At 54.9% G+C, this 26062-nt stretch overlaps 1 protein-coding gene across 1 annotated transcript in view; it reads right to left on the reverse strand.

Annotated features, from left to right (window-relative positions):
• Nucleotides 1–12886: 12886 nt before the first annotated feature.
• SLC9A9 (solute carrier family 9 member A9) overlaps nucleotides 12887–26062 on the reverse strand; it is a 517302-nt gene continuing 504126 nt past the window's right edge. Inside the window, exons 20-21 of the mRNA XM_055129734.1 lie at nucleotides 16192–16297; nucleotides 12887–14047 (exon numbers count right to left, since the gene is read on the reverse strand). Coding sequence (XP_054985709.1) covers nucleotides 13820–14047; nucleotides 16192–16297 — 334 coding nt within the window. The 3' untranslated portion in view covers nucleotides 12887–13819. The remainder of the gene's footprint in view (nucleotides 14048–16191; nucleotides 16298–26062) is intronic.

Consider the following 26062-nt stretch of genomic DNA (forward strand, 5'->3'; position numbering starts at 1 on the left):
ACTGAGTTACATCTCTTCCAGGGGCTTTCTGTCACGGTTTCCTGTTTCCCTGTAACCGAAAGGAAATGTCATATAAATATATATCATTGTGGATTCTCCGTGTCTTGTGTGTGTGTGTGTGTGTGTGTGCGCATGTGTGTGTGTGTGCGCGCGCGCGAGTGTGTGTGTGTGTGTGTGTGTGTGTGTGTGTGTGTGTGTTTCCCGAGGTGCTTCACCACAGATTGCTCAGACTTCCCAATCATTAGCTCCGATCAGCCTACTTCTCACAGCATTGATCTTCAGATCTGGAGGCAATTTAACTTGTCTCACTGGCTGCATGTCCTCGTGTCTGTGTGTGTGTGTGTGTGTGTGTGTGTGTGTGTGTGTGTGTGTGTGTGTGTGTATCTGTTCAATACTTGGGCCGTCTCCCCAACCATTCCTGCATTTTTGACTGTGTAAACGGAATATAAAAATGGTGGTGGGGGGGCGGAGTGTCTAATGGATCACCTAGGGCCTCCTTCCTCCTTAACTTCCATGCCTGCTTTTTCATTGGTTCCTAGGGGTCTGAAGTCACTTAGAGCTGATGGCTGACTGAGCTTGACAGGGTCTTGGAAGGACCCAGCAGCCCCCAGCCCCGCCCCGCCCCCTGATACCCTTAACAAAGCGAGGTTCGGCAGCATGGAGGCACCGCCGGGCCCGACTCTGCAGAACCGGCCCGGTGTCCCCGACAGTGGGCTCCTTCAGGGTTGGCCTCAGACCCCCTTCTCAGCGCGCCCTCTGGGACCAGACAGGCTGCCCCGTGTGCTGGAGAGCGCCACCTCTGGCCAAGGCCGGGCCCTGACGTCCAGGGGGTCAGCGCCAGAGCAGGGGCTGAGCCCTGAGACTGTTGAGACCGTCGCTGCTGTGTGTCCATCGCTTGCTGCCCACAGGGGTCAGGCCCAGGTGCCGAGGGCCCCCGTGTGTGGGGCAGTGCCTCCTGCCCCCTCCCTGGAAGCCACCCCATCTTTCCCGAGCAGTTTCCCTGATGCCCCACACCCCCCACTTGTCTCCCTCTTTCACACCCCTGCTTCCGTCTCTCCTCCCCTTCTCCCTCACGCCTCCACTTCCCTTTCCGGAACAGCCGTGTTTCTCCCGCCCTCCCGGCGGTGGCTGCTGGCTGCTTCTTTCTGCGCTTGCTCTTGAACCGCCCGGTCGGGACCGAGTGGCTTCACTTGCACTTGGCTCTTTTTCAGTCCAGAGGTTGAAAAATGGGTGGGCGATTGGCAAAAAAACCCAAAATGAATAAATAAAGCCCCACCCTTGCAGACCAACTCTGTGGACTAGATGCAGGGAGAATTGATGACAGAGGGCGTGTCTGGAATACATTCCGTCCACAGGGGGAAGAGCCTGCTCCCTCACGTGGAAATCTGTCACGCACAAGGAAGTGGCTGCGGAGAGACACACTACAGCTTCCGGACTCTTCTCCCCTCTGTGAATCAGGGTCCCTGAGCTCCCAGAAAGGGTGAAAAGCAAAGATAGTAATACTGGGGTACAGCAGCCTTGTGTACCCCCCATTTAAAGTCCCCAAAACTTTACTTATATACCATAGAGTGCATGTACCATAGAGTACCTGCCTCAGGACACTTGAACTTGACCTGCTCTCCGTGTCACACTAGCCTTCACGAGAGCTTGTGAAATGCAGGGGTCAGGGGACACACAGCTCCTGATTCCCGCATTGCTTCTACACCCCCTGCTCCCCTCCCCCCCACAGCCTGAAGGCCGGCAGTGGTGAGGGTGGAGGAAGGAGCTGGTATTCCACCTTCTGTGGGGTGGTGGTAGCTAGAGGTCATCTGAGTTGAGCCACTGGATGGAGACATGCATAGTTTTTTTTTTGAGGATGGAGGGGATCTCCCTTTGTTCTGGCCGTACTTCGTTTCATACCTGCAAATTCTGAACTCCTTTTTGCCTGTAATTTCACCGATGTCTTCCAAAGTTATCTGTCCAAGGCACTTGATGTAACTGGGCTGTGGTAGGTAGACTGGATAGACTCACGGCTTCTTGGTGTGAGTTTTTCATGGGCCACTATTTTCAGACATAAAATCACTGTATCACTGTCATCCCGTTGTTCATCGATTTACTCGCCAGTAACGTCTCTATTCATCCCAACCCTGAGAGTTTTAGCAGTCTCTCTTTCCCAATGACTAGAGGCTCTTTCAGGGTCAGGGGAATGAGACCTGTTATTGTTACTGTTTTTGGCATATCAAATACGCCACGGGGAGCTTGCCAGGCTCTGCCGTGCAGGCGGGACACTCTCAGTAGCTTTCTCTCTCTCTCTCTCTCTCTCTATATATATATATATATATCTGAGAGGTATATATATATTTTTCCCCTCTATGATTTTATGGAAAATGGGTAAGGAGTGTCTTATGATGTGTCGTGCGGCCACAAATGTTCACTCATGTGTGAGGCTCAGCCCGAGCGTGTGGAAAGCAGCCTGGAGCCTGGCGGTGGTTGGGTAGTGGAGGTCAGCTGCCAGGGCTGGGTCCCTTGGGGTGGGGAGGGCTCTCACCTACACCCCCTCGGGGTACCCGGAGTGGAAACCGCCTCTAGCATGGGGTCATGAAAAAAACAAAAAAGAATCAGTTTGGAGGAATGAAAATGAAAACAGTGAGAGAGACTGCTGAGTCATCAGGAGAGTTGGGGCTGCATTCAGTGATCTCCCTCACGCTGTGTCCACTCAGGAAGAAACGTGCCAAGGGCTCTTTCCCTCAGTCTATTGCATTTTTTCTTTGCATCTGTCCTCAATGTGGGACTCCACACTCACGAGCTAGTCCTGCTGTGCAGATGCAGATGTGCCAGCAAGGACGAGGGGCGGGAGTGAACGGCTTCCTGACTCACTCTTTGGATGTTGCTGGAAGTTGTCTTCACGTTATTTAAAAATATTTAGATGTAACGTTTCAGGATGTCTGCTAATACGCCACTCTCTCGCGTTCTCCCTACATCCCTCCCCGCCCCTCAGGAAAAAATTTTCGCAGCAGACACTGGCAGGGGGAGAGTTGTCTGCACCCCAGTCTATTCAAAAACCCCGAGGTCTCATTTCCAGTACAAAAAAGACGGCATTTCAGCTCTGAAGCGATAGGTTCAGTCTGTTCAAGACACTGAATATACAACTGTGATCTGCTCTTGAACATCCCCATCGAAAGGGTTGGTTAGAGAAGTGTCAACTGGCACCCAGAGTCCTCAAGTATGAAAAATTCCGTCTTATCACCCATTGGCAAACACCCCGCCAGTCCTTTCCCTTTGCCACTCAGAGCCTGTCAGCCAGGCGAAGCACGGACTCACTGCTCTTTTCTCAGCAAAGAAACTCGCCTTGGTGGCTGGGATTTGACTTCCTACATGACTTTTTAAATGAAACAAACAAAAAAAATCAAGCTCGTGACTTAAAATCAATGATTTTCCCAGGGAAGACAATTCCAGGTCTCGAGGCTGCTGGTCCCAGGGGAGGGCAGGCTGCAGAGAGGGGGGCGATCCCCGGGGGAGGGGGGGAATCAGCTGATCTTCCCCGGCTCTCCCGGATGCACAGACGCTTGCACGCCATCCATGCTCACGCCCTGTGCGCGTGACTGAGATCCACCACTGTTTGTTAGGCAGCCATGGCTGACCCAAATACATCCTCTCCCTCCTAGTCTCCCCAGAGTCTATTTTCAACCCCGCAGATGGAGTGAGCCTCTGAATAGGCTGATCTGGCCCCTTATCTGCTGCATCGCAATGACCCGCCTGGGTTCTCTCCTGGCTCTTACCAAAGCCCAAATCTCGGCGAACACTTGCAGGAAGGACCAACTCTTCTGGCCTCCGGCATCCCCGCCCTCCTCCTGCACAGCTGCCCTCCCTGCGCGTTCTGCCTGGTGCGTGCACGTTGCTCTGCCACCCCGGCATGGCGTTCTCTCCCAGCTCTGCTCAGACACCAGCTGGGGTCTCCTGCAATCACCCTCTTCAATTCCTCCGCGTCTGGCCTCATGCCACTCCACATTTCTGTCTTCTCAGCCGCTGCCTTGCGCCCTCTTTTCCTCTCCTCTCTCTTGGTGAAAGAGTTTCCTGAAGTTGCTGTGCATCTTTTTCAACTAGAAAGGAAGTTTTTCAAGGGCAGGCGAGCTCCTCTGGGTCACTATACACAGAAGTCCCCAGAAGTGTGTCTGGCCAATGGTTGACACTCCGCAAGTATTTGTTGAATAAACACAAGTCAAGAGGCCTCCTCAGGATGTGTCGATGGAGGTTTTCACTGGCTGGTGTCTTTTTCATGGAGACTAACAGGGCTAAGCGCCCACGGAGGGACCCCACGGGTGGCATTCTCTTAGAGGGACTGCGTCAGGCCTTAGGGTAACTACATCAGGCACTAAATGGAAACTTTTTCCACATTCAAAATGGAAAATTTTCTGCAGGAAAGGCCCTTGAGAACAACAACAAAACACCAAAAAGTGACAGAGCATTTTCACCTCATTTATCACAAGGAGCCATGGACTCTTCTCTTCACGGGTCTATTATTGGGCCCAAAAGTAAAAGTCCACAGAGCAAACACACCCGGTCCAAGGGCTCTTCACCTCAAAAGTCCTGTCCTCAAGTTCATTCCCGGTTTCTCTCTGGGCAGAATGTAATGTCTGATAAATTGGTTTAATAAAAGCTCCAACGCAGCCATTTTTGTTTCTGTTAGGCGGTCGACTCCGAATGACAAGTCTGGGGCTTACTGCCCTTCTTCATGTATGGGCCAAAGTCGCCAATTTTCTTCTAGCAAGTGGTATTTTCTACTCATTCTGGATCAGCCGGAGGCCCTTTCCCCTCTGTGCTCTGAAGCAGAAGTTGTGTGACCCTTGGGACGAGTTTCACAGGAGAAAGGTGAGCAGGTGACAGCCAGAGACTTTGGGGCGTTCTGGCTGTCCCCTCCCACGTGGGGCCCTCCCTGGCCTTGCACCTCCTCCTGCATCCCCCTGGGTCCTGTTTGCTCTCTCCACAGATGCCATTTCCCATCAACACTTTCAGGACTATCCACACGTCAGCTTTTATGCACCTTGGAACTACTTTTGAGTTGTGTTATTGACACAACATTGCAGACCAGAGTATGATGCATTGGACACACCATGAGGAGAAAGTCCATGAATGAAGACCAGTAGCTTGACCTGTTATCTCGAGGTCAGTAGATGCAAATAGACAATACCATTTCATGGTCTTGATCAGACACGGACTTTAAAAAGAGAAGAATTTGGCGAGGGCAGAGAAACAGCACAGGGTTAAGGCAGTTGCCTCGCACGACCTGTTTTGATCCCCTGCATTGCATGATTCCCTGAGCACTGTCAGGAGTAACCCCTGAGCTCTGCTGTGTGTGACTCAGTACCCCCAAAGGGACAAATATGTAGACAAACAACAGTTAAAAAGGATTTTTTGGTTAATTTTAATTTATTTATTTTATTGAATCACCATGTGGAAAGTTACAAAGTTCTCAGGCTTATGTCTCAGTTATGCAATGCTCAAACACCCGTCCCTTCACCAGTGCCCATATTCCACCACCAAAAACCCCAGTCTACCTCCCACCCCCAACCCCCACCCCCGCCTGCGTAGCTGATAAATTTCACTTCATTTTCTCTTTACCTTGATTACATTCCATATTTCAACACAAAACTCACTATTGTTATTGGAGTTTCCCCCCCCCCCAAAAAAAAACAGCCCTACTGACAAGGAAGCATTTGATAACTAGTTTTCCATTGCTGAGAATGAAGAGATATGAAGGATTTCTGAATTTTAAGAGATATCAGAAGGATTCTGATATCTAGGATTTCTGTATTTTAGTATTTTAGTAATTAAGTCCAGGGAGATTTATGTTAGAAATTGCATCATTTCCCTTCCTGGGGCAGCATGGGACAATATTTCACAGTCTAGAGACATGGCTGCAAGCAGTTGCTGGGACCAAAAGTAGTCTAGCTGGCCTCCGGATCGTGGTCGATCAGCAGCAGAGCGGCCGCACAAACGTGTGGCCACCCGGGTTGAGTCTCGGCGGAGCGTGCGCTGGTATTGCCCCCGGTCTGAGACTGCCCCTAAAAAGGATTTTGGAGGGGATGAAAATCACAGTTAAGACATTTCCAAGGAATGACCAGGGAGCCAAATGCTCCCGCCACTGTGTGCCTCGACCTGCCTGCAGACACTCTGTTGATGAGTTAAAGACCAGCAAACCAATTCCTCAGCCCGGGTGCAGCACACCTCCCGGCAGTTCCAAGTGTGGCGCAGAGACCAGCGTGCCCGCCTGGCCCAGCCGCCCTCCCTCCCCCTGCCCCGCCCAGACCTGTGGAATCCCGACCCGAATTGGCACCAACTCCCTGGGGTATCCCCAAGCATCTTTCCTCGGGGCAGACTCCTCTCAGGTCAACAGTGCTGGCCTATCAGAATCACCAACCTCGGCTTCATCCACCGTCACATCCTGACGGTGGGGTGGGGCCGGTGGCTGCTGGCCAGCGTGTTGGTGGGACCAGGCTGTGCTTGAGGCCTTGGAGCTCCTCCCACTGTGGTTGCTATCTGGGATCCGGAGTTCTGGATGAAATGATTCGGAATGATTGGCGGATGACGCAGCCTGGGCCCGAGGGCTTGGAGGGGTCAGTTATTTTCTCTCCCTTTGTTCAGGCGCAGCTGTAGCTCCCTATAAACGCTGCCCCGAGTGTGTGCCCGTCAGTCATCAGGGACTCATGAGTCATGGGGTTCGTGAGTGGCCACTTTGGGAGCTGGTCAGCGAGGCGCCTGGTCCCCACACACAACCCGGAGCATGAGAACTCGGACCCTTGGGTGCCCGTTGTCAGTTACTTTGCAGCCGAGTCCTCACTGCCTGGGACACGTGACACAGGGGCCTGTTCTCGCAGCTTGCTGCGGCCCCTGCTCCCCGCTTCTGGCCCCCGCACCCCACACCCCTCCCCAAGGGCGGCTGTTGCAGCTCCCTCCCCCCATTTCCTTCTGCGACTAGCTGGCATCTCTCTTCCAGGGAGTCCCTGGGTGGAGTGAGAGCCTCTCAGCTCGGGCTGCGTGTCAGAGGAGAGGGCAGGGGGAGGGGGCCTGCCGTGCATTCGGGTCCCTTGCATGCTCCCTGTAGTGATTGATCCCTGAGCATGGCTAGGTGTGACCCCCAAAAGAGACAACAAGCAAATAAAAAGAATTTCTGGTGTCATGGCCACTGCCCAGGACTCAAAAGTCAGAACCTTGGGGGGGGGTGGGCTCAGGCAGGAGCAGTTTGGGGAAGGGGTCCGAGCATGCGGCTCTCTGTATGCCAGGAGTGTCCGGAACTCTCCAGGTGAGTCCAATGGGCGACTGAGTGGGGAGCCACCACCCCGATCCTTTGCCTTTGGGGGTCTCTCTGAAGCCTCACTCAGCACCCTTGGATTCTCCCCACGCGGCTGTTCCCTGGGCCTGGCCAGCTTGTCTCGGCAGGACCTGGAGGGACAGGCTGGTGAGCCAGCAGAATGTTCTCCTCCCAACTGCTGACCTGGCTTTGGGGCCGGGTGTCGGTGGCTGTGATCCCCATTCGGTGGGCCTAGGGGGAGAGAGAGAAGAAGCATCAAGACCACCCACCTCTGCCCAGCACTTCCCGCTGGCGAACCACATCTCTGTCTTCGCGAGATCCGGCTGGTTCCTCTCTCCAGCCCCGGTGCGTCCTGGGTTTCAGCTGAAAGGTGTCTTTTTTTAAAAAATAACTTATTTATTTTTTAATTAGTGAGTCACAGTGAGGGTACAGTTACAGATTCACACATTTTCATGCTTGTTTTTCCCTCATGTAATGTTGAGAGCCCTCCACCACTTATGAACCCAGTATCTCTCCCACTCCCCTATCCCATCCCCCCCACCCCACTTTGCCTCTGTGGCAGAGCATTCCAATTTGTTCTCTCTCTCTCTCTCCTTTTGGGTGTTGTGTTTGCAATAGGGGTATTGAGTGGCCATCATGTTCAGTCTCTAGTCTACTTTCAGCGTGCATCTCCCTCCCCACTTGGGATTTCCAATCACATTTTACTTGGTGCTCCCTTCTCTATCTGGGATGACTTTCCCCCATCAGCTGGAAGGTGTCTTAAGACACAGTTTTATTATTTTCATGTGAACTCTTCAGCTCCTGGAGAAAGGGAGTGACAGGGGAAGAGAGGAGGAGAGAGAGAGAAAGAGAGGGAGAGAGAGAAAGGGAGGGAGAGGGAGAGAGAAGAGAGACAGAAATGAGAGACAGAGAAGGATTGAGAGGGAGAGAGAGATGGGGGGGAAGAGAGAGTTTCTCCTCAAATCTCAGTTCTGCTCAATTCCTTTCAGCTGATCGAACGAGGCCCACCCAGGCAGGCGATCTAATCTTTTTTCACTTAAAATCAGCTCATTAGAACATTAATCATAGCTACAAAATATCCTTCACAGCAACCCCTGGCTAGTGTTTGGCTTGAACAGCTGTGGATTATTTGCTGGCCCAGTAGCCAATTAGGCGAGTTACACGGGCCCTCAGAGCTGAGGGCCCCGCACTGGGCAGAGGCCAGAGTTTCTCTGACTTCCCTGCCAGTGGGCACGCCCAATCAGTGTTGTTTCCCAGCAGGGGGCACTGCGGGGTGGCTGCCTCCCCAACACCCCCTGTCCACGCGGCAGCGAGTCCTGCTCTGTGCTCTGGCTGCACCATCTCTACGGTCAAGGGCTTCCTCGAGGGCCTGGACGAGACTCACCCATGGACCGTCGGAAGGAAAGATGCTTGTTACTGCAGACACCAGACTGGGCTCTGTGGTGGGGAGGACGTAGCTGGAGGAAGTCTGAGGAAGGTGAAGGGACGCATGTGGCAGCCGAGTCCCCCCAGTTCCCCTCTTGCTGCTCTCCAGGGTCAGCGTCCCCAGAGCTAAACTTACTGGGTTGCTTCCCGCCTGGGGCTCTTCCCCAGTGCTCCCACCGGCTAGACCCATCTTCCTGTTTTCATCTAAGCTGTAAGCTGGGGGTCACTCTGGGCTGTTCCCCGGCTTACGCACCTTTTATATCCAATCAGGGATCAACTTCGTAGGTTCTTGCTCGGAAACTTTCCTAGAACCTATCCTCCGCCCCTTCTCCCTGATTCCAGTTCCCACGAGTCTCTCACCGGCTCCCTAACGCAGGCTACTGAAATGCATTCGAACAACTAAATGCTAAAACTAAGCAAGTTAGAACATCGGGCCAGTTGGACCCCCAACGGCCACCTCTGGCCTCCCGTGCACCTTATCTCCCCACAATACACGTGCATATCTTTTTTTGTGGAATGTATTTCTATAATTCCACATTCGCACAGGACCATGGCTCGGATTCCTTAGTTTGACCCATGTCTCATTAACAGACGCTTCCATTCCTTGACTCTGCTGCACATCAGCATCCCACGTCAACCCCTTGATGTTCCTCAAAGATGGTTTCACATCCCTTTAATCTGTTTGTGCTTTCCCCCATTCCTGAGATGTAGTGGTCCCCCCCACCTGGACCTGTAAACCAGCATCAGCCATGCCTGCGTGGTCAAGCCCTCTCATCTTTTGGTACCTCACTCAAACGTCAGTCATGTCTGGAAAATGTTCTTGGTGATGAGTGATTCCTCTGCCCCCCATCAAAGAGCCAGAAACACCCTGGGTCAATGGTGCATGAATATGGCATCATTGTAAAAATTAAAAGTACCACGGATAAAACAAAAGTCTCTCAGAATCCAGACCGAATCCCGCCTCCCACTTTTGGTTGTCGGTCTGCTGTGGATCATTCCAGACTTCCCCCCATCAACAATTTGTCTTAGAAACGCTTCCGTGTGAGAACATGCAGATAGAGCTGTCTCTAGAATCCCAGTGCTGTGGGTTGGTCCCGCGAGAATGCATCATAGTATACACAGCCCCTCTGCTACTGACGGAGAGGCCCGTCTCCCCCAGAGACTGTGGAATCAAAGTGCCACAAATAAAAAGCATTCAGCATGCCTCCTTAGGCATACATATCAAGTATTTATTTTCTACAGAGATGTCAAAACATAGAAGTCCGCATTGGTGTATATATATATATATATATTTCAACATATATATACATATACATATATATATAAATATATATAAAATTGTTGTTGTTTAGCCTCACTGAGTGAATCTTAGAGCTTACTCCTGACTCCGCACTCAGGGATCACTCCTAGCAGTGCTTGGAAGACCAGTTGGGATGCCATGGATTGAACCTGGGTCTGTCACATGCAAGGTAAGTGCCGACCTATTTTGCTTTTTTTTTTTTTTTTGCTTTTTTTGGGTCACACCCGGCAATGCACAGGGGTTACTCCTGAATCTGCACTCAGGAATTACTCCTGGAGGTGCTCAGGAGACCATATGGGATGCTGGGAATCGAACCTGGGTCGGCGAGTTCAAGGCAAACGCCCTACCCGCTGTGCTATTGCTCCAGCCCCAGTGCCGACCTATTGTACTATCTCTGTGACCTGATTCTACACATTCTTGACACAGTTTCTGCTCTTGTGCATTGGTAAGTTTCTTGTATAATCTGAAAAATTTTCTGATAGACACACAAGAGAGTATTTTCCTCTTTATCACCGGCATCTTTTATCATAAGACAGCTGATGTGTTTAAGTAGTGAAGTTTATTATTCTTCATTTTGGTTTGTGTGTTTTTCTATGTACCAAAGTTGTTTATGTGTTTCAGTTCATTTAACCTTATTTTTGTTATCCTACGGTCATAGTCTTTACCTTTAGCTATTCACATTACTTACAATTGTAAGTAATTGTAACAAAGTAGCTTTGTTTCTGTTGGAGGGTATTGTCCAATTTTCTTTGTTTTTCTTACTTGAAAGTCAGTTGGTTCATATTATTAATTGAATAATAGTCCATCCCCACCCCCAAATTTAAAGGAATTTAAAAAAATTAATGGCATTTTATATTTATGCTTGGATCTTTCTCTGCTAGTTTTTGGCTCAGGACCACCCTGCTTTAGTTCCTGTAGTTTTATCATACGTTTGGTACTGAAACAAAACCAGTCATTATTTTTGTTGCCTGTATTCTCCTGTGAGATATCGGGTGGATGAGACTGTGTCTGATCTGTTGCTGAAATTCAAAGACCTTTCACCTCATTTGCTTTCTTGATAATAGCATGATGCCTATGAAGAAATCCAGCTGCTCCTGGGGGCTACATTTTGTGTTCCTAATGTCTCAAAGATCACAGGGAAAATTCACAGTTTCTGCAGCATTTCCCCATTTCTTCTTGTAGGTTGGAGCTCTCAGGGAGTTATTTCATATGAATCTTATTATTATTTAATTTGGTTGTGAATAAATAATGCATACGCAGAGTACAAATCCCCAAAGACACAAAAGTGAAAAGTTGAGCCCCCCTCAGTATTTCAAAGGCTTTGGTCCCACCAAATTCTTCTTTGACCTTGCAGAGAGCCGACACATCCTCAGATTTGCACCGGGAGATTTTATTTAATAATAGAGCTTGGATATTGATCCACGTGGTGCTGATTCATGAGACGGCTGTGCCCGGTTTCAGGTGACCGGAAGGCAGTTTGGTGACTTCAGAAAATACCCTCAATAAGTATAGTCAACCCACATATCCAGAGTAAAAGTCATGCAGAGTCCAAGGTACTTTTTGAGCTTCGATTTATACCATTCACTTTGCATTCCGAGAAATTTCTAGAAACTTCTCCAATCAAGACCCTGAGGGACACTCACTTCAAGGTCTCAAGTCTGCTCTGACATGGCCCCAGAATCCAGGGCTACTATAAAAGCCAAGGATGGGACCAGCAGGGAGTACACGTGTGTCTATGGTAAGAGGTTCACGAAGCACCGTACCCACTAACCAGTGGGTCCCGCCTGAAGCTCTAGTAAGCAATGGCTGCACAAGCCATTTGAATGAACTGTGTTTGCCTCAACTGTTCATTAGGAACTAGCAGTAAAGAATGGGCTTGGACTTCACAGCCCTCGTGCTGCTAACCAAAGCACAGATTAATTTCACCCGGTGGCTGCAGGTATTACTCCTGCCCTGCACTCAGGATCGTCCTGGCGGGCTCGGGGGCCATGTGGGGCTCCCTGGATCAAACCCGGGCCAGCCGTGTGTGGGGCCGTAAGTGATCAGCCTTCATGCCGGGCACTGAGGGAAGTTGCTCTGCTCACGGGGACACTGGCCTCTGTTTGGGCCTTGACTGTTTGGAGGGAGGCAAGGAGGCTGAGGTCAGAACTCAGATGGGAACATCCTCTCACAGCGACTGGCTCAGGGCTTCCTGCTGCAGGCCGAGTCGGTGGAGCTCGGACCCTGGGCCAGAAAGGCCTCCTGCCCTTCACTCTGCATGGTCGGGGTCCTGGTTCTGAGGACAAGGGGGCTTTTCTGGGGGTTCCAGAGAATATTTTTTGTGAGCTTCTTCCGTCCCCTATTTCACTTCCATTGGATGCGCCCTGTTTCCTCCTTTCTCCCGTTAATTCTGGTCGACTTTTTTGGGAAGTGTGTGTGTGTGTGTGTGTGTGTGTGTGTGTGTGTGTGTGTGTGTGTGCGCGCGCGCGCGCGCGTGCGCGCCTTCCCTTACCCTGCTCTGTCTTTCTCCATGCAAAAGAATCCAGACACAGGGAGAGGCGGCTTCTCCTTTGCTTGGCCTCCCTCCCTCCCTCCCTCACTCCCTCCCCGCCTCCTCCTGGTTTGGATGCTGCGGGCCCTCCCTTCAGCATGGAAGGTGCCCGCTTCCTGAGTCCATGTTCCCGGATTCATTTTTTCTTCCTCACGGGTGTGTCCTTTCAACCCTGGGCCCCTCTCCTTGCTCCTTCAGCCGCTTGCTTTGCTGGAGGGCCACAGGGCCTTTGCATGTCCCTCACAGGAACTTTCTGCTATTTCTGGCTCTTGGATGCAGAGCTCGAGACTGCCCATGCACAGGGACCGAGGAGGCGTCGGACATCAAGCACGGGCTGACACCATCAGGTTTCGATCAAAATTTAATTAAGATTCAAATTAGAAAACATCACATTCCACCGCGTCCCAGAGGCAGCTGGCGGAAGCTAAACCAGCGCAGCCCCCTGGAATCTACAGCTGGGAAAGGCAGGCATGGGGTGGGCGTGTGTGGGGGGGGGGAGGGGGAAGGTGTCCCTCCAACTCCACAGGTCAGTTAAGGGCGCCGTGACCGGCCCGTGAAGCAAGGCTGTGGCCCCCCCCCCCTCGAGAGCAGGCTCGTCCTAGCGGGGCCCCTGAGATTTGAGCCTGCTTTCTGGGGGGACCTCTGGGCTGGGGGGCGCTGGCTTGAGGTATCTCGAGAGTGGATAAAGGCGTGGCACCCGCCGCTGTGTTCTAGGCTCTGGGCGGGGCTCGCTCAGCTGCGGGGGCGGGGGGGGGGCAACGCCGGGGTCCAGAGGCCGGCGGAGGCGCCTCCCCCTGGTGCCCAGAGCCGCAGAACCCAGGAGCGACGCCTCGGCCCGAGGGCCGGGGAGATCCAGCTTCCGGTCCAGCGGGGCCCGAGCCAGGACTCCCGCACTCGCCGGGAGGGTCCTCTGCAAGGCGCAGGCTCGCCTGGGTGGGGTGGGGGGGCGGGAGGCTGAGCGGGACCCCCCAGCAGAGCGGACGCCAGGAGCTCACTGAGGGGGGCACAGAACCCGGAGTGGGGGCGCAGGGTTTGAGCGGAGCAGAGGTGGCAGCTGGTGTCACAGCAGCGGGAAGGTCAGGGCAGAGCCCTGGACCCCTGGCAGAGAGGGACCAAAGGGACCGGGAGCCCCCCAGGGCCCTGGGAACAGACACGCGCACTGTCGGGAGGCGCAGGGACGTGTCCGGCTCCGCGGGTGCCGGGGAGACCAGCGTCCCCTGGCCCCAAGCCCCAGTCCTGAGCCTCCTGGGTTCCATCCGCGCCCCTGCCCTGCCCGTCACTTCGGCTGGGCAGACCCCGGGGCCTGCTCGAGCTTGAGACCGTAGCCCCCGAGGCCCAGGTCCCCCTCGTAGATGTTCTCCCTGCTGGGCGTCTGGGGCGACGGCCGCTGGTTCACACCCAGCCCCACCCCGGGGCTGCCGGGTGACGTGGCTTGTTCCTGGACATTCATGGCCAGTTCGTCCTGGTGGACAATGCACTCCACATCATCTTCTTTGAGCTGTTCCTGGGGGAGAGAGAGAGAGGGATGGAGGGAGGGAGGTAGGGAGGGAGGGAGAAAGAGAGGGATGGATGGAGGGAGGGAGGGATGGAGAGAGGAGGAAGGGAGGGAGGGAGAGAGAGAAGGAGAGGGGGAGAGGGAGGGAGAGAGAGGGGGAATAAGAAAGAGGAGAGGGAGAGAGAAAGAGGAGGGGGGAGAGAGGGAGAGAGAGAAAGAGGGAGGGAGAGGCGTGAGAGAGGAGGAAGGGAGGAAGGGAGGGAGGGAGGGAGAGAGAGGGAGGGAGGGAGAGAGGGAGAGAGAGAAGGGGAGAGAGGGGAAGTAAGAAAGAGGAGAGAGAAAGGGAGAGAGAAAGAGGAGGGAGGGAGGGAGGGAGAGAGGGAGAGATGGAGAGAGGAGGAGAGAGGGGGAGGGAGGGAGAGAGGAGTGAGAGAGGGAGAGACAGAAAGAGAGGGGAGTAAGAAAGGAGAGAGAAAGGGAGAGAGAAAGAGGAGAGGGAGAGAGGAAGGGACAGAGAGAGGGAGGGGGAGAGAGGAAGAGAGAGACAAGGAGGAGAGAAGGAAAGGGAGAAAGGGAGAGGGAGGGGGAGGAGTCACGGCTCAGCCTTCTCCCCAGAACCGAGGGTATGACCCTGAGGTCCCTCACCTCCTTGCTGCCCGTCTCCCCTTGCTGACAGCTGCCACCATCGCCTCCACTTCCCAGGTCAGCTTTGAAGCCCCCCCCCCCCATGCCCCGAGTCCCCAGGGGTCCCGGCCTGAGCTGGGGCAGGATGTCAGGGAGGCACCCTGGATTTCCTGGGCGCCTGCCCAGGAGTGAAGTGTTGGGGGTTCTGGGAGTGGATTCCTGTGAGCCCGAGCCACGCTCCTGCCTGTCCCGGGGACAGAGGGTGGGAGCGTCGGGACAGACGGGGACATTCCCGTGCTGACGCGTCAGCGGCCGGGAGGAAGCAGCTCCATGATGGCCGAGGGGTGTGAGTAGGAGTCAGCGGCCACAGGAGCCAGCCGGGCTCTGTCTGAGACGCCCCTGGCTGCCCCGCCGTGTGCCCCCTCCAGCTTCGGGCAGGGGCACACAGGGGCGTCTGCTCGGAGAAGAAGAGTCTGCAGGGGGGCGTCCAGCCCAGCGCCTGGGATGCGAGGCTGCACCGTGAGAGAGTGTGGGCTCCCCTGGGGTCACGTCCCCGAGCCCCCATACTCAGCGAGGAAGCGCAGCCTTCCTGCTGTGGGGAGAGTGGCCTTCGGAGTGTGTCTGTTACGGGTCGGGGGACAACAAGACGGGAAGGGGAGTGGACGGGACCGAGAGTCCTGGCCACGGAGTCCACCTCGCACGCAGCCGGCCCTGTTGGGTCCCCAGCTCTGTACCTGGGCACCCCGAGGCCCTTCAGGAGGGAGCCCGGAACACAGAGCCAGGAGTAAGCTAGCACTCTCCCCAAAAAAACCAAGGAAAGCGTCAGAAGCCGCCGTAGCGCCAGGCAGACGTGACATCCCGTGTTCCTCGGATGGGGCGACCTCGAGAACGACCTCCGGATTCTCCCTCTGGCTTTACCACCTCCGGGTGGCAGACCCCGGGGTTGATCTCACGAGAGCCATGCTGAGGTCACGTGGCGGGGGGCACTGGGCTGGGACCACCAGAATCCCAACTCTCCGTGTTGGAGGCAGGGCCTGGGGGGCTGCGTTTCCCACGCTACTGGCTGGGGACCTCACTTTGGGGGTCACGGCCCGAGAGTGGCCGAGTGCACGTTCTCTCTGGAAGCGGGCGGTGGCCCACGGACCCCAGCCTTCTGCCCTCTCCTGCCCCCCTGCTCTGCTGTTTGCTGGCCGTGAGTCTAGCTGCTTCTCAGCATTTCTCTTTCTTATCCCCGTTCCACTCCCTCGGGTGATAAAGCCTCGGCCTGATCCCAAAGCTGCAGGCACGGCCGTTAGCTGAGGACACATGGCTTCCTTTACATGCTTGAAATTCATTTTCTGGTCAGAAAATATTGGTGGCCGTAAAAACTTGCATTTTTCAAAGAAGGAGCCAAGCTCCGCAGCGAGGGAGCAGACGGGAGGGAGAGACAGTGCTCGGCACAGTGAGTGCCAAGGGAGCTGCGGCTTCTTCGGACTCATCAATAACCCGGGTCCGTCCCGGCGGGGGGGGGGGGGGCTTATTTTACTCACCCCGTAGGCCTGTGGGCTGGTGAGCAGCCTGGAGACGGGCCCACACCATTCGGGCAACGTGCTGGTCAGCGGAGGGCCCGAGTGGGTCAGGATGGGCTTCAGGTACCTGCAGGCTGTTAAGGAGCACTCGCCAGGGGGCCAGAGTCAAAGGCGGCGTCTCTGCACCGCGCTAAGCCACGGCACAGTCAGCCCGGCTCCCCCGAGATTCCCGCCCCCCCACACACGGGGGGCAGCTCAGCCCACAGGAACCGCGGCCCAGACTCTTGTCCACACCTGTTTGCAGCCCGTCAGGCCGCCCCTAACCAGCCACCGGCCTCGCCAACCCCACAGAGCACCGCACCAGCCCCGAGAGCGAGCACTTCAGAATGATCTTAAATCAGAGGAGGACAGGTTGTTTTCTTAAAACAGCACCGCCAGCTTAAACCACCTGTAATTTTCACAAAGAGGCAAGAGGTGTGTTTTTTTTTTTTTCCCTTCATAAAGTGTCGGGTTATCTGAGAGCTGGGTAGCCAGCCTCAGCTGCTTTCCGAAATGCTTTACTTTCTCTCTTGCCCGCAGTCACGTCTTGCTTTCTACGTCCAGACATCACTCTACAGAGTTAGGGAAATGAGTGGGTGCCAGGTGTATTCTATTGTCCCGCACCTGCCTTTCCCGATGCTCCTTCCCGGAGCGCAGGAAAGAAGGGCCGCTCACCTCAAGCCCAGGGGCTGGCCTCCGATAAAGGTGACCACTTTCATCTTTTTATAAAACACAATTTTTTCTCTCTCTTTTTTTTTTTTGCTCAAAAAAAAAAAGTATTATTTCACCTTTCCATCAGAAACAACACTTGCCCTTCAGAGTATTTCTTCTGCAGAGGAATATTTCACCCCATCGGTTTCCCACAAAGCGGCAATAAGCAGCAAGAGGGGAAGGATGGAAAGCAGCTAACACGGGCTGGCTGGCGGGGCCCATCAGGGTGGGGGTGCTGAGTGGGGGGCGGCTCCGCCAGAGCTCTGCCACCACTGGGCAGACAGGTCTGGCCTTCCCGGGACGCCCTGAACTGGGGGTGACAGAGGAGGACGCGGCTCCCTGGGGACCGGAAGTTGGGGGGCCTCTGAGTCTGAACCAGACCCCGCCAAAGCCGTGGCCAAGCCGCATTGCCCTGCACACAGCCCCCGTGTGAGGTGAGAGGGCACTGACCCGCGGCTTCCGGAGTCTATGAACGGCAGGTTGGGTCCTTTTTAGTGGCCGAGTGGAATTCCACAGTGGAAAACCACAAGCACCCATTGTCTGTGGAGCAGGTACAGACCACTTAGACGGTCTCTTGCCTCAAGGGCGTGAAAGCAGACGGGGGTGCACATGTCTCTGGCAGAGGCTTCCCAGTCCCTGCAGGGACTGTCCTGCAGGCCAGTGGCGGGTACAGAGTTTCTACTTTAAACCTGGATGGTCCGAGAGTGGATTATGCTCAGACAAGTAAGTCCAACCGAGAGCAACCTACGATTCCACTCTCGTACAGTCATAAAGAGATGAATGAACCAAGTCAATAAAATAGTCTGAGAACGAAAGGCCAAGTGAGTGACTTTAAACAGGGAGGGAAGAGGGGGCATTTGTAGGACACGGGAAGGAGGTGGGGTATGGGTGACGCTGATTTATACGCACTCACCCTGAACACCATCACGCTGTAAATCCATGCGCCTCAATCACCAAGGAAAGAGACACCCCTAGATGTTCCAAAAGGTCAAGTCAAAGATATAGCTCTTGGACCGAGGTATTGGACAGAGGAGTAGGAGAAGAATGGGGAAGGTGTGAAACAGAATGGGGAACATAATGTTTGTGTTTCCTTCCCTTCCTTCCTTCCTTCCTTCCTTCCTTCCTTCCTTCCTTCCTTCCTTCCTTCCTTCCTTCCTTCCTTCCTTCCTTCCCTCCCTCCCTCCCTCCCTCCCTCCCTCCCTCCCTCCCTCCCTCCCTTCCTTCCTTCCTTCCTTCCTTCCTTCCTTCCTTCCTTCCTTCCTTCCTTCCTTCCTTCCTTCCTTCCTTCCTTCCTTCCTTCCTTCCTTCCCTCCTCCTTGCCTCCCTCCCTCCTTCTTCCTTCCCTCCTTCCCTCCCTCCTCCTTCCCTCTCTCCCTCCCTCCTCCTTCCCTCCTTCCTTCCCTCCCTCCTGTCTTCCTTCCCTCCCTCCCTCCCTCTCTCCCTCCCTCCCTCCCTCCCTCCCTGACGTGTCAAACCAGTGAGGGACTGAGGACCGGCAGCTGTCCAGGAACTGGGGCAGGTTCAGCAGGTGGGGAGGTCCTTTGCCTCTGACTGGGGCCTCCCTGAGGGCAGGGCCGTCCCCATCAGTCACCTGGACACAGTCACTTTGATCTACCCCACCCGAAGCTGAACTGATGGTGAGACTGGAGTCAGGAACGCCGTGTGCCTGAAATTCTGCAACAGATGGGAACTTAGGATGTTTAAATAAAAAAAAGGGAGAGAAAAGAACAGAATAGGCTCAGAGGGGAACGTGACTTGCTAGATGAAACCCAATCAGAGTTGGGCCCAATACCAAGGACATTCCCACCCTGCCGGGGTCTTCCTCGTGGGAGACCGACTCTGAGCTTCAGATCTTGTGTGATTGATGACTGATCGGGAATTAGGGATTTGGTGACCTTGTGTGCCTTCTTTGCCGAGAAACATCTGAAAAATGACTGGTTCTCCAAGATTATTGGAATTGCAAAAGTATGAAACCTCCTTTGATCTTAAAACAATCCCAATAACCCAATTGCTGAATCTGCAAAAGGGGCTCTTTATTTCCTCGGGGTCTAGTTTAAGCTTGGAGAGGGAGAGCCCCCACTGGGTATTTGGGGGATGGCTCGGTTTGCTTCTCTAATAAGCCAGGAATGCTCTGAGATAAAAGGCTGAAACTCTGGGGGATTAGAGCACAATGAGTTTTCTCATCTTTCAAGGGATTCCCTTCGGGAATAGCGGTTTGGGCACGAGGTAGAAATAAAGGCTGGACCTCCACTTGGAGCGGAGCATGCCTGAGATGGGAAAGGCGGGAGCAGATGCCTTTTCTCCTCTGGCCTGAGCCATCTGGAGATCTGGAGCTACACCGAGTGCTCAGAGAGCGGACATCCCCATCTCGGGAACATTGATTTCTTTTTTTTTCTTTTTGGGTCACACCCAGTGATGCACAGGGGTTACTCCTGGCTCTGCACTCAGGAATTACTCCTGGCGGTGCCGGGGGTGGGAAGGGGAGACCATATGGGATGCTGGGAATCGAACCGGGGTCAGCCATGTGCAAGGCAAATGCCCTACCCGCTGTGCTATCGTGCCAGCCCCGAACATTGATTTCTGTCTGCCAGTCGTTGCTTTAGTTGTTTTAAACCCGTGTGGTCTGTCCGTTGTAAGTGGCCCAAACCAGCGGCTCTTGCTCAAGTCTCTGAGGACAAGCCAAGGCATATCTGGGAGGTGTCTGAACACCCTACGCCAAGGGCAGAGCCTGGAATAGACATCTGCCCTGTGCTCAGGCTCAGCCCCGGTGCCCCTGAGGTGCTCTGTCTGAGTTCCCGCGTCACCCCCCGGCTCACGCGGTATTGCCCTGCATGCAGAGAGCGGGCGATGGCTGTGGGAAGTAACTGGGCTCTGCGGGAAGAGCTCACGCTTCCCCGAGATGCAGGCAGCATCCCTGTCTTGCTCTCTGTGTGGGCAGAAAGGAGCACGGCCAGCTGGTGGGGGTCTCCGTGCCTGGAAGAGGGATCTCCACAGGAGCCCACTGTGCCGAGCCCCCAGACGGTGAGCAAAGGCGTGTCTTGTGCTCAACTCCCAGCCTGGCTCTCTGCAGTCTTTCTCGAAGACTCTCCTTGCCACAATGACCACCTAGACCTAGGGCAGAAATTCCGTGTCGGAGTCCTTTCCTCAGTGTGGGCTGACCCTGCAGGCCGGGGGCTGTGTTTTCACAAGCACCAGCAGATTGCTTAAGCACCCGCCAGTGTGGGACCTCTGGGCTACCACTACCCACTTTAAGACTGTGACGCCCCGTCTCAAACAGGAAAACAGGACAGCGCGGCAGGGCACTCTCTTGGCCTCAGAGCCTCCTGTCTGTGGGCAGGAGGGTGGGTCTAAGGCAAGGACGTTTGCCCAGAACCCAGAACTTTCCACTGTCTCTGGGTGTCACCCTTTCTCTGTGCTCTGCTTCGCTGGGACCTTTCTCCCCGTGCCCCGTGTCCCTCCCCTGCTTCCCTGCCCATCCACAGCCCTGGCAGCTTCCAGAGAGGCCTAGTGCCATCTCCGTCTTCCTCTTCAGGGGCTCTGTGAAGCCAAGACTTGATTGCTACGGAGTAAAACCCCCTCGTTTCTGTAAAACAAAAAAGGGATCTGATATGCCACACATGTCCCATGTAGGCGCCCGAGTCATGAAACAGCTTTGTTTCCACGGCACCCGCCGGACCCAAACCCGCCCCGCCCCGCCCGAAAGGCCCCCCTCCCCCCCCCCCCCCGCCATCCTTTCATCCCCACCACTTCTGGGAACGTATTTATCACTGCAGCTTTTATCACTTAACGTGGCACCGGGCACCCTGCACTACGGTCTGGCTGGTTGTAGGGGGAGAAAAATGTGACAGTTATAAAGAACACGCCAGCAAATATCTGTAAGCTCTAGCTGCTTCCTCCACTCAGCCTTCTCTTCCCCGTGTCTCTGCTGGAGAACCAGGGCTGTTTGGCCCGTGCCCGTCCCCACAGCCTGAAACGTGCCGATTGCGAGCTCGTGTGCAGCGCAGTGAGGCTCTTCTGTGCGTGGTGTTCCTGCCACGTGCCAGCTGGACCCCAGGGCTGGAGCAGACCCAGGACCTATTCTCCGCCGCTGGCAGGCTGCGAGGGCCCGGCGTCCTGCTCTCTTTGTGTGGACCGCGCGCCCACGGATGGAGCCATTTGTTCCCTGCAGGCTGAAAAGGGTGAGATTCTAGTTTTATCTTTTTTGGGTTATTTTGGTAGAAAGAATGACTTTGAGGGGGGCGTGCAGTGCTCCCCACCAGTGCTCAGAAGGCCAGGGTCCTCTCCTGGAGATAGCATACTGGGCAGTTCAGGCTTCCTGGTTGTGTCCAGAACTGCTGGGGAAAGTCTGGGACACACCCAGCGGTGCTGCTCAGGGTAGCATGTGATGTTGGGGGTTGTGCTTGGGGTCTCCCTCGTGTGTGCAAGGCGTGGGCTCTAGTCCTTTGAGCTACCCCTCCAAATAACACCCCACTTGTATAAGGCTACACTGCGCGTGAATCCCATTGGGATAGTCAGAGGAACTGCCAGGACAGGAGAGAGAGAATAGCCACGTGGTTTAGTTCAGCCTCCAGCCAGTTTTCAAGGTCAATTGATTTCTTATCAACCTCTGAAGACGGTTGATTCTTCCAGTATTATCACAAACTAATGGTACCATCGCTGAAGCCCAAGTGGACTGGTCCCTGGTCAGTGGGGGTCTTATCCCCACATGGTGTCACGGTTTTGATTATTTTCCTGGCATCTGTCTGACTAGTCTCTCCGTGCCTGCTTCAGATGGCAAAACAATAATGTCTCCAGAATTTTCTTTTCTTTTTTTCTTTTTTTTTTGTTGTTGCTGCATGAACTGGTATTTTAACAGCCCAAGCTGGACATCAAGCTTTTCAACACGCATTGTGTGCAGGTAGAAGTTTAACTAAAGGCTTCCCTAAGGGAATTCTGGGCTTGTAGCTTCTCTCAGTTTCCCTGGTGTCATTACTCCCGCTGTGGCTAATTTCACAGCACTGGGGAGAGGTCACTGAACACGCGCTTGGGAAACTCTGTTCTCTGCCCACCCTCGGCTGTGGGCCCCATGAATTTGTGTGGATGCTTCCAACACTGGCTCAACACTTTCAGATTTGCAAGGACACAGGGAACATCCCATAAGCACTCATTTGCTTATCCAGTCCAAGAGTGAGAATGACGGGGACACTACCACCATGGTAATGACATAACATTTAACATTTTAAACACCCACCTTCTCCAGTCTAAGGCACCCTTTGAAAACAGGACTTCCAGCGGAATGGAAGGGCGTGTCTACACTGCCAGGACAGAGCCCTGGCTCAGGTGGGCACGCCCTGTCCTAGCTCTCATTGGCGTAACTCCCCCAGGTGCCTGCACTGTATTTGGGCCTGAACTCCAGGCCCTATAGATGCTCACCTTCCCGCTCTGGGGTTTCCCTCTTACACTCAACCATTTCAGTCATTGTTTTGAATTCCAGTTTATAGTGTTTGTCCTGTATAATTTTCTTGAACTGGATGAGTATGGTGTGTGTGTGTGTGTGTGTGTGTGTGTGTGTGTGTGTGTGTGTGTGTGTGTGAGAGAGAGAGAGAGAGAGAGAGAGAGAGAGAGGAAGAGAGAGAGGCCTGTCTTCTGTCTTTTCCTTATTTATAGGGAAGCTATTTGACTCCTTGTCCCCTTCTAATAACTCTACATGGATTTGACTCTCATTCTTTTCTGTTGTGAATTTTTTAGTTTTGTTTTTGGCCCTTACCCAGTGATACTCAGGCCTTACTCCTCTCTCTGTGGTCTGGGATCCCTCCTGGTGGTGCTCAGGGGACTTTATGGGGTACCTAGGATCAAACAGGGGTCCACCACATGCACGGCCAGGCCCTACCTGCTGTACTGTCTCTCCAGCCCCCCTGCTAAGCATTTCAAGGGGTGACAGATCCCTTTTGTGTCACCTGGCGCACGAATGTGACTTGTGCCCTGAGCTTTCCTGCCCCTCCACTGAGCTTCTCTCCATCCCCAAAGTCTCCCCTTGGGGCGGCCGTGACCCGCTCCTTCTGTCTGCACACTCGGCTCTCCAGATGGCTGGTCCCCACCCACTTGGGCCTCGAGGTTTCTGAGAAAACATGCCCCTTAGTTTTGCTGTAAATGTGTCTGTGGGGATTTGGGTTTCTGATCTCAGCGTTCTGCCCGTCTGGCGCTGTGGGCTGGAGGGAGAGAAAGGCTTTCACCCCCTCTGCCGTCTTCCTGGAACTCTCCGTATTTTATTTATTTATTTATTTATTTATTTATTTATTTATTTATTTATTTATTTATTTACTCTCCGTATTTTATCTGCTTCCAGGCGGTGAGTGCAGAGCACCAGAATCCCAAATGCCGAGGTGGTCTGGTTAGATTTTTTTTTTTTCTTTTTGGGTCACACCCAGCAATGCACAGGGATTACTCCTGGCTCTGCACTCAGGAATCACCCTTGGCAGTGCTCAGGGGACCATATGGGATGCTGGGAATCGAACCAGGGTTGGCTGCGTGCAAGGCAAATGCCCTAGCCACTGTGCTATCGCTCCAGCCCAGTCTGGTTAGATTTTTAAGCACATCCTGCATCCTGTATCACCTGCCGGAACTCTCCGAGAACTGTTCCTGAGTCCACACCTGGCTTTGCTCGGTCCATGTGAACTCCCTGCTCAGACATGCCTGAGTCAGACCGTCCCCGAGAGCTCGGGATTCTTACCTGGCCCAGAGCTCGATCTATGAGAAAGTTCCCGTGTGCTTGCCATTTGCAGACAGGGCACCTGCCAGAGACGGCCGCCGTATCCCTCCCTCCGCACCCCTCCCTGAGTGCCGAGCTAGGAAAGTCAGGTCGGAGTGATCAAGAATTCAGGAGGACGGCCGATGAGAGCCCGATAGGGCCGTGTCACGCGATCCTATTTGTAGGGTTTGGTAGGAGCCACCGAGGTTAACGATACCTCTCAGATGGTGAGATTGTTCCGCTGGGCGTCTCGGCTCCCAGGGACAGGCCAGGGGACAGAGAGCGAGCAGCAGGGTGTGCCGGGAAGGTTTCCCCGTGGGCTGCCAAGGCCAGCTGCTTAAGTAGGGCAAGTGCGCACAGATAACCGGGAGACTGGGACGGGAAGCGGGAGGGGCCGAGACTTCATCTTGGCCGCAGCCTGGCTTGGAAAATGGAGGAAATTCTACGCCTGGGGCTTGTCCAAGTGGGGGCCGACCGAGCCCGGTGAGTCAAATGCAGATTTTGAACTCCCTTGGGTGGAGACTGATAATCGATGTTTCAAGCCTCCCCACAACAAGACAAAGGAAAACGGACCAACTGTCCTGCCCGAGGGCTGCCTGGTGGCCCTGGTCCCCCGCAGGCCCCGGGCGCACGTGGAGGTGCCACATTTGCAGCGCAGAGAATGGCAGCAGAGTCCGCCGTCCCCGCGCTGGCTCCGCGTCCCCAAGCTTTATCCTGGGACTCGGGACAGGACTGGCCACTGCCCCCAGCTCCACGGACACCTCCCCCGTTTCCCTGCTCACTGGCATGTTCCATGTGGCCCGATTGGGGCAAATGCTTGGGCGCGGGTGGGCTTGGGTGGCCTTGGGTGGGCTTGGGTGGCCTTGGGTGGCCGGGCAGTGCCAGCCACGCCCACACCCAGACTTGCTCTGGCAGCGGTGACAGTGACACTGGGCCTGGCCGGGTCCCCTGACTGCACTTCGGGGGTCCTTGATGGACATGGAGCAGATGTCCACTTGGTTCCTCTCCCCAGTGGACTGCGTGAGGGCGGGGGACGTCGCTGACCACCCTGGAGTCTCTGATGCACATCTGAGGGGCTCCCAGGGGTCAGCTGCTGAGCCAGCCACACTGTGCGGGTGAGTGTGAGTGTGTATCAGTGTGTGTGTGAGGGTATGTGTGAGTGTGTGTGAGTGTGTGTGTATGGATGGGTGGGTGGGTGTGTCCTGTGGGGTTGGGGGCAGGTTAGACGGGAAAGTTTCCGCTGGACTTTAATGGAGAGACAGCAGTCACCAAGTGCGGGTTTAGGGGTCCAGGTGGCCGGGACCCCTCCCCGTGAACACAAGCCTTCAGAGCCACAGGCCTGGTTGTCCCTGTCCTCACACACGGTGCCCTTAGGAGAGGGGGTGGACAGTGTGTGAGCACGAGCTGGGGGCACTAAGGACAGAAATGGGTGTCTCATGGTTCAGGATGCCAGGAGCCCCTGGAGTGGAGGGGCGGGCAGGGCCAGTGCTCTGCCTCCACTCTGTGGGTGCTCCCAGGGATCTGCCTCCACTCTGTGAGTGCTCCCAGGGGCCTCCTCAGCTCTGTGGGTGCTCCCAGGGGCCTCCCCAGCTCTGTGGGTGCTCCCAAGGGCTGCCCCAGCTCTGTGGGTGCTCCCAGGGATCTGCCCCAGCTCTGTGGGTGCTCCCAGAGATCTGCCCCAGCTCTGTGGGTGCTCCCAGGGGCCTCCCCAGCTCTGTGGGTGCTCCCAAGGGCTGCCCCAGCTCTGTGGGTGCTCCCAGGGATCTGCCCCAGCTCTGTGGGTGCTCCCAGAGATCTGCCCCAGCTCTGTGGGTGCTCCCAGGGGCCTCCCCAGCTCTGTGGGTGCTCCCAGGGGCTGCCCCAGCTCTGTGGGTGCTCCCAGGGATCTGCCCCAGCTCTGTGGGTGCTCCCAGGGGCCTCCCCAGCTCTGTGGGTGCTCCCAGGGATCTGCCCCAGCTCTGTGCGTGCTCCCAGGGGCTGCCCCAGCTCTGTGGGTGCTCCCAGGGATCTGCTCCAGCTCTGTGGGTGCTCCCAAGGATCTGCCCCAGCTCTGTGCGTGCTCCCAGGGGCCGCCCCAGTCTGTGCAGCCTCTCCCTGTCCTAACTCCTGCTGTTCCTTGGGTGGGCTTCCTCTCCTTCCCACGCTCCCCCCATGCCATGCTCCACCCCCCGCCCCCCGTCTGTTCCCGCCACCATCTCCCAGGCAGCGGGCCCTGATCACTCCATCCGAACCATGTCCCATGAAACCTACTTCCAATCGAGGTACTGGGTGAGAATCCGCAGGCCCTTCCCGACAGCCCTAACTCCCACGTGACGTCTCAGCCCGTTGGTGACAGGCTATTGTTTGCCAGCCCTGCTCCTTGGTTCTATGAATGTGCAAATTCCCTGAGCTCTCATGAGCCCCATTTCCCTCGCC

This window comes from Sorex araneus, chromosome 2 (assembly GCF_027595985.1).
Source record: "Sorex araneus isolate mSorAra2 chromosome 2, mSorAra2.pri, whole genome shotgun sequence".
NCBI classification, from domain to species: domain Eukaryota; kingdom Metazoa; phylum Chordata; class Mammalia; order Eulipotyphla; family Soricidae; genus Sorex; species Sorex araneus.